This window comes from Haliotis rubra, unplaced genomic scaffold, assembly GCF_003918875.1.
Source record: "Haliotis rubra isolate DU_JTF1 unplaced genomic scaffold, ASM391887v1 Scf121, whole genome shotgun sequence".
NCBI lineage: Eukaryota > Metazoa > Mollusca > Gastropoda > Lepetellida > Haliotidae > Haliotis > Haliotis rubra.
The window spans coordinates 436874-444544 of record NW_025765126.1 but is presented as its reverse complement, the minus strand read 5'-3'; the positions used below and the strand labels follow the sequence as shown (position 1 = coordinate 444544).

The following is a 7671-nucleotide window of genomic DNA, read 5'->3' as shown; positions in this document are numbered from 1 at the left end:
CACTGGATTGTCTGGTTCAGACTCGATTATTTACAGACCGCCGCCATATATTGCTAGGTGAGGCGTAAAAAAAATAAACTAAACCAAACCAAACAATAAGCGTCGTGGAAAAACTCCAATTTTCTGCTTTTCGAATCCCTTTGTCTAAATGTGTTTCCTGAAAAATACACTATTGATATGAACTCACTGAGAACTCCTGTTGACAACAGGAAAGGACACTCACCACGTTTCTTGGCGTTCTTCCGTCCAGCGTGCCTCTGGCGTATTTGTGATGTTTACATTCCACACTACATGTCAGTTTGCAATTACCAACGGCAGACAGTATTCCGACTTACACGAGCATTGAACAAATTCATATATTTACCTTTTTAAAGGGAATGGGAAATATGTTAGTTGAAATAAACACGAGAAAACGATTTTCAGGCACCGATGACAAATGAATACATTGATGTGTTATCGAGCAGGTAGTTCTCCAACACAGAACAGACTGACTCTGGTGAGGGAAAAGGTTCATCTAAAAGATGTCTCAGGTTGTTCGTGATAGTGTAAGTATGACCGTTAGAGATTTCTTAAGTTCACACTTCAAAATTTTGTGGTGACACAAAGTACAATGTGCTCATACTCAATTTAAACATACCATAGACGAAGCAGGACTGTAGTGCATGTACAAAGTGTACACTCCCGTGGTATTGCCGTATGATGCTGATGAGGATATGGTATGGGATGCTTAGCGGTCATGAGTTAATATATTGTGCACACTATCGGGTTATTCAGTTTATTGGACATGTTTATTTCCTTTTAGAAACACCATGCTTTAGGCTCCGCAGAGTTCCTTATATAGACAATAATCTACAACAGTTCTTCCAACTTTTATATTGCCGTATAAAGGGACAAGTATTGCGCCGCGAGTGGCCAGATAGCAGCCTCTCTACACTTATCAACTCTACAATGTTCACATGCTCTAGTTTTTGTTTCAGGCAACAATTCTTCTAGTGTTCTCCTTGGTGCTTCAACATATACATGGTACGTTCAAGGTGAGGTGAAATTGGGTTTAACGTCGTGCTTGAGAATATTTCGCTCATATGACGACGTGCATGCGTGTGTATGTGTATGTGCGGCTGCTTGTACTACTAGTCCAGACTTAAGCTGGTTTTATAGTGCTAGCCCACTGAGATACCATGCCGCAGTGAAGCATGAATACCCCACTCAGACACATTATACTGACTCCGAGCCGACCAGTCCTTGTCGTACTCATTAATGCCAAGCGCCAGGCAGGGACCAACAAGTACCTTATTTTAACGTCTTTTGGTATGACGCGGTCGGGGATAGAAACCGCGACCTTCCGCTCTCCGGGCGGACGCTCTAACCTCTACACCACGGAGGCGGTTGGTACGTTCAATGTATATTAGTATATAAACTGGGAAATACATTGCTATGCCGAATTTAAATGCTTCATGTATTACGTTTGTTTAGCGTTTGCAAACGCGTTCATTGATACATTCCATTCCATTTAAAATACTCTCGTCACGATATGGCTGAGATGCATGAGACGCTAAATATTAACTCACTCACTCACTCCATTCAAATTACAGGCGGTTTAAACAACAACGGCAAAGAGTTCGTTCTGTCCTTCATGGATAATCTTCGCTACAATTATGACCTTGAACTCTTCATTGCCACGTCAGAGGAGACGGAGGTCAACGTAAACGTCACGGCGCCAAAATGGCCGTCAGCTGATCTTGATGAATCGTTTACTATAAGGCCCGGAGAAGTAAGGCAAATGTTTATTTCCAATTCACTGCGAAACATTGGTACAGCTATCTCAAGTAAAGCCATATACGTGTCTGCTGATAACAACATCGTGGTTTACGGAGTCAACAAAGAGGACTATTCTAACGATGCATTCCTAGGCTTACCCACCCATGTCTTAGGTAAGCGTCACTTCTCTGTCAGCTACTCTCCAGCCTATAGGAAATGTGAAGTTGCCATTGCGGCTATTGAGGATGACACGAGTATTAAAATCAAACTCCCTGTATCCACCCCTGCCGTCAGTGTCAACTACCAGGGATTGCATTACGGAAATAGAGGCGAGATTAACATTATCCTGGATCGTTTCAGTACGTTCCAATTTCAAAGTGTTGGGGACCTGACAGGATCTCGAATAGATTCAGATAAACCCGTGTCCGTCTACAGTGGGAACATGAAAACCAATATTGGGATCGGCAGTACCCAAGACCATCTTGTTGAGCAAATACCACCAGTTGAGGCATGGGGTAAGCGGTTCGCTACAGTTCCAACCCCTTACAGAACCACAGGGGACTACTTCCGGTTCGTTGCCAGTGAGGACGACACTGTTGTGAACGTTACAAGACATGGAACACACAGTTTAGCCAAAGCTGGTCAATATCTTCAACTCCTTATCCCATCAGACGAATTTAACCTCATCACCAGCAACAAGGCCATACTAGTGGCGATGTTTGTCCTGAGTCAGTTGACTCAGTACGATGAAGAAGAAGCTGATCCGTCCATGATTCTGATCCCTCCTATACAACAATGGGCGTCTGACTACACATTCGCAACACCTAAATTTTCATTAGGATCATATCAAAACTTCTTCATGTTGGCCATCGACTCTGCTGAGACATCTGGACTGATTCTAAACGGCCGCCCAATGGTTCCAGACAGCAACTGGACGTCAGTTCCGGGGACCAATCTCGTCGGTGCCTTCGTGTCCCTTCCAGAGGGGGTGCACAGAGTCCGACACATCTCCGCAATAGTCCTATTTGCAGGCTACCTGTACGGAAAAGCATTATCAGAAACTTATGGATTCCCAACAGGGATGAGACTCGCACCAATAAATGCGGTAAGCACTCACCTGTAGGTTCAGATGTTTAAAGTATCGCCAGTGATATAGTCATAACATTTTCCCCACTATTTTCAACCGTGGAATCTGAGCAGATGATAAAGACTTAGACTGAGACTATTCTGTTTTTGTGAGGTCCTAGAGATTTTGAATGACTGCTGAAATCACAATAGTTCCAAATCAGTTATGTTAATTGTTTAAGTGTATTTTGAGCATCCAATCCGATTCAAGGACCTCACTGCTCCATATATACCAAAAAAACCCCCCCAAAACCCGCAGAGCTCCTGCCAGAAACGTCGAGATCAGTCAGATCCATCAGGGAGTATGCCGTTTATTAGTCGATGTGGTTATCAACGGATTCCACCGACATATTTTGAAACGCGTAAATAATGTCGTGTGTATATAATCTTCTCTTAGGAGATTGCTCTACAAATAATCATTACCTTTTTGTTTTATTAGTCCCTATTAAGAAATTTTATTATGTCTCATTTGCGATAAAATACCGGACACGTATATGTTACTAATGGCAATGTTATGTACGTACAACTTGATCTGAGCTGTGATAACTGCTCTGCCCTAAACTGTTCTTTGTACCATAATGAAAAACGTGAAATCGTTTATTATAAGTTGTCCACTGGTCTCGATGGGGACATGGGCTGATGAACCCTCGATGTTTGTTTATGTTCCCTGAGCCCGAAGGGCGAGGGGAACATAAAGAAGCATTGAGGGTACATGAACCTATAGGCACCGAGGGACCAGTGAACAACGTACTCATCTTACCGAACACCTCAATGGTAATGTTGAACTGTTTGGACAAGAAAAACAAATTTAGAGTTATCTCCCTGTTTGAAGCACGGGTATTGGATCATAGTATGGAGTACAAGACAAGAAGTTAGAGTTATCTCCCTTGAATCGATTTGCATTTGCAAAACATCGCTAATTTCCGTACATCATATGTGATTCAATGTTATTCTAGATAAAGAGTGAGTGAGCGAGTTTGGTTTTACGCCGCTTTTAGCAATATTCCAGCAACATCACTGCGGGGGACACCAGAAATGGGCTTCACACATTGTACCCAAGTGGGGAATCAAACCCAGTTCTTCGGCGTGATGAGCCAACGCTTTGCCCACTAGGCTACCCCACCGCCCCTCCAGATAAGGAAGTACTACTACGAAGCACCAAATGAGTTCGGCATCTCAGCGGGGTACATAGAAAATGTTACTCGCTTGCAAGCGGGGTACATTGAAAATAAAAGAAGAGTGCTCAGCCAATCAGAAAACGACATTTATGTGTGAGGCAAGATAAATAGATATATCTATCTCTTTGTGTTTACATGTATGTTATGTCTCGCTCGATGTTATGTAAATAAGCTTTAATATTGGTATGTTTGCCACAGGTGTGTACAGCAACTCCATCAACGGACGGTGACGGGGTTGATAACGACTGTGACGGCCTCATAGACGAGGAACTATGTTTACCAGGGGATAATGGTAGGAATATTTACACATGTACATGCCAATAATACAAGTATACTAAGGTTCTTATTAAACATTGAGTGATAAGCTCCCAATAGTCTATAATAGAAATACCATCCAAAAGAATGTTCCATTATAACGTACATTGACCATTACTTGTATGACATAATAATTTAGAATGTTACAGATGTATCGACAAATGATACATAAAGCCTTCGAACCAGTTGAACGTTAATGGGAAAATTAACTCAACCTGTTGTTCTTTAAAGAGGTTGAGTGAGTGAATTAGCAATATTCCTGCAAATATCATAGCGGGGGACATCGGTAATATGCGTCACATGTTGTTCCCGTGTGGGTCGAACCCTTTGGCATGACGCTGTAACCACCAGGCTGTCTCACCGCCTTTAAAATAACTCATTCAAAACCTACTTTATTGGTCTGTAAACTCAATGTTAATTATTCATATTAAACTAACAGTTAGTGATTGTCTTAACTGCGGACAGAGTGTCAAATTTGACCGATTGAAATATCCTGACTTACAACCGAAAATTGGCACCAGAGCATGACGATGGCCTCCTTCAAAACCAAACCTGCCGGTAGAAGGAAACTATACCCCCATGTTTGAGGTCGCTGATTGAGTGTGTTGATACACTTCCCTTAACAGTATTTAGTTATGACGTTGCAACTCAATATTGAAGGAAAGTCCATATTATTAAAAAAGAGGTCGTTGATCATTAAGAATCTAATTAGACAACTACCCTTTAGTAGAGGTAGATACTTCTACATGGAGCTCAATGATCACTTTGTGGGTAGCGACTTTCACATAAACGGAAGTGAATTAGACTGTATTGTGAAATCGTTAACCGGGAATTCTTCATTCACAGCCGATGACGACAAGGACGGGTATGTGGATGAAGACTGCGCCACGACTATTCCAGGTAAATGTTTTCCAAGTGTAAAAATTTCAAGCCGATTTCTCCATTGGCAAAGTTAATGAACTACCGTTCAACTCCAATTTCAACTTTGCAGAAAAATGACCTCTACCTCAGTGACACAATCGATACTCATTGAATAATACACGTGATTTTCAAGATTCTCACAGAAATAGATATCAGCCAATGATATTTAGGCATGCAGAACGTCCTTATCCATTCATGTTCCTTCCATTCATTTGCCAAAATACCCTTACACCTGTAAGCACATATTCTACGCTTGTCTTCAACCTGGGATATGTCGAATATTGTCAATGGACCTGATTCGGCTCTTCCGTTCTTTCTCCCCCGCACAGTCGACGGTTTCTGGTCTGAATGGGGGGCGTGGGGAGACTGCAGCCAAGACTGTGGGGAAGGGGTGCAGACCCGGACAAGATCCTGTGACGCTCCCGCTCCAGCCTTCAATGGTCAACCGTGCGCAGGCAACAGTAACGACACTCAACTCTGCATCACCTCCTCCATTTGTTACAGCTCGTCATCAGGTAATAAACATTCACTTTTTCTCATCGTCCTCAGTGAAGCCGTAGTCGTCCGGACTAAAACCATATCGTTCGTTTGTTCGTTCGTTCGTTCGTGAGTTTAGTTTTACGCCGCTACGGCGGGGGACACCAGAAATGGGCTTCACACATTGTACATATGTGGTGAATCGAAATCGGGTGTTCAGCGTGACGAGCAAACGCTTTAACTACTAGGCCACCGCCCAGAATCGCATGTCTCATAGCGTCTCATAGTAAAGTTCCGCATAAGGAAACTAACTAACGGCATGGTGCATGGTAAATTAGTATGCAAATATATCAGCAACTGTAACTTAGGACTGGAATTGTTATCGAAACTGACATTAAGTGGTTAATTATGTTCTCTGTTTCTGGATACTATCACGTCTTTTGTAACATACATCAGTCCTCAAAACAAGTTAAAGAACAGCTGAATATTTCACATGACCGGACATATTCTGTCATGGCATGACCGATAAACTGTTACATGAAAAAATCCGGTGTTTTTCCATTGGGAGTATAAAGTAGCCCGTAACACAACTTCACACGTTGACACTCTGTGGTAAATGTCCATAACACAAGTAACCCATAACACAACCTCACACGTTGACACTCTGTGGTAAATGTCCATAACACAAGTAGCCCGTAACACAACCTCACACGTTGACACTCTGTGGTAAATGTCCATAACACAAGTACACTCTGTGGTAAATGTCCATAACACAAGTAGCCCGTAACACACCCTCACACGTTGACACTCTGTGGTAAATGTCCATAACACAAGTAACCCATAACACAACCTCACACGTTGACACTCTGTGGTAAATGTCCGCAAACAACATTACAGTTTCCGAGACACAGTGGGATCCGCATGTATAATCATCAACATGTATCACTGTAATAATCATGCTGGGTATTTAACTCCCGTATTTCAACATGCTAGTGGTAATGCCTCTGCATGTTACCTTACACTTCAGGTACACCTCACAGATCTATCCACGACCATGCTGGTTCGTCTCTCCCCGAATCACCTTCTGCATCGGTGTCGGAGCTGTTTGGAAACAGTGACATCATCTCAACAAACCAAAGAGATTCAAAGCACACTGAGATGTACACGCACATATTTTGGAATGTTGTTTCTCAATCCTCGGCATTTGCAGAATATGGACTAACAAAGCTAATGTCTTCAGTTGGCAGCGAAATATATTACCCAGTGTCGACACAGATGACTAGGTATCATAAATTCCAAACTAGACACATCTCCTCTCTGAATGGCGACGCTTACTATGACAAAGAGGATGCAACACATCCCCAAACCGACAGAAGCATCTCTGGGAACATGCTGCAGACACTACCACTGTACCCTTCATCTACGTCGCATCAGACCAGCGTAATGTCACACGGAGAAGAATCACTAGATGCATATTCTGCTGCCAAGACGAGGAGAAAATTGGTCAGTTCTATGTTATTACCCAATGATCTAAGAACTGCTGGTGTTGAAGAACATTCGTTCCATACTGGACTTGTTGTTATGCATACAAACTGGAAAACGTCATTCGAAGTTTCCATCTCGGCGGAATCTGTAACATATACTTCACCTACCAATCTCACTGCCAGTTCACCCATTTCTACATATGACAAGTTTGTCACTTCTAGGCGCGATGGTCCCAGAACTCTGGAGGTAAACACGCCATATCCAGTCCCCGTCGCTGTATCTGTATCACACAGTGTTGGAGTGGAAGAAACAGACATTATATCAGACAATTACAGAACACATTCAATCTTTAATCCACGCGCTAGTGGGAATGTTGACGTGCCTGAGATTACAACACCTGCTGCTGTCATCA

General features: G+C 42.7%; 1 protein-coding gene across 1 annotated transcript; it reads left to right on the top strand.

Annotated features, from left to right (window-relative positions):
* Positions 1 to 1633: 1633 nt before the first annotated feature.
* Positions 1634 to 7509, top strand: LOC124265268 (IgGFc-binding protein-like). The gene is made up of 5 exons (XM_046700060.1): positions 1634 to 2863; positions 4260 to 4353; positions 5223 to 5276; positions 5627 to 5812; positions 7481 to 7509. Exons 1-5 carry the CDS (start codon positions 1634 to 1636, stop codon positions 7507 to 7509), a joined length of 1593 nt encoding a protein of 530 aa, XP_046556016.1.
* The last annotated feature ends 162 nt before the right edge of the window (positions 7510 to 7671 follow it).

Coding starts and splice junctions, on each gene's coding strand:
- LOC124265268 (XM_046700060.1), top strand. CDS start 1,634: ATGGATAATCTTCGCTACAATTATGACCTTGAACTCTTCATTGCCACG. Junction 2,864..4,259: donor GACTCGCACCAATAAATGCG/GTAAGCACTCAC, acceptor TGTTTGCCACAG/GTGTGTACAGCAACTCCATC. Junction 5,813..7,480: donor TTGTTACAGCTCGTCATCAG/GTAATAAACATT, acceptor TGTCACTTCTAG/GCGCGATGGTCCCAGAACTC.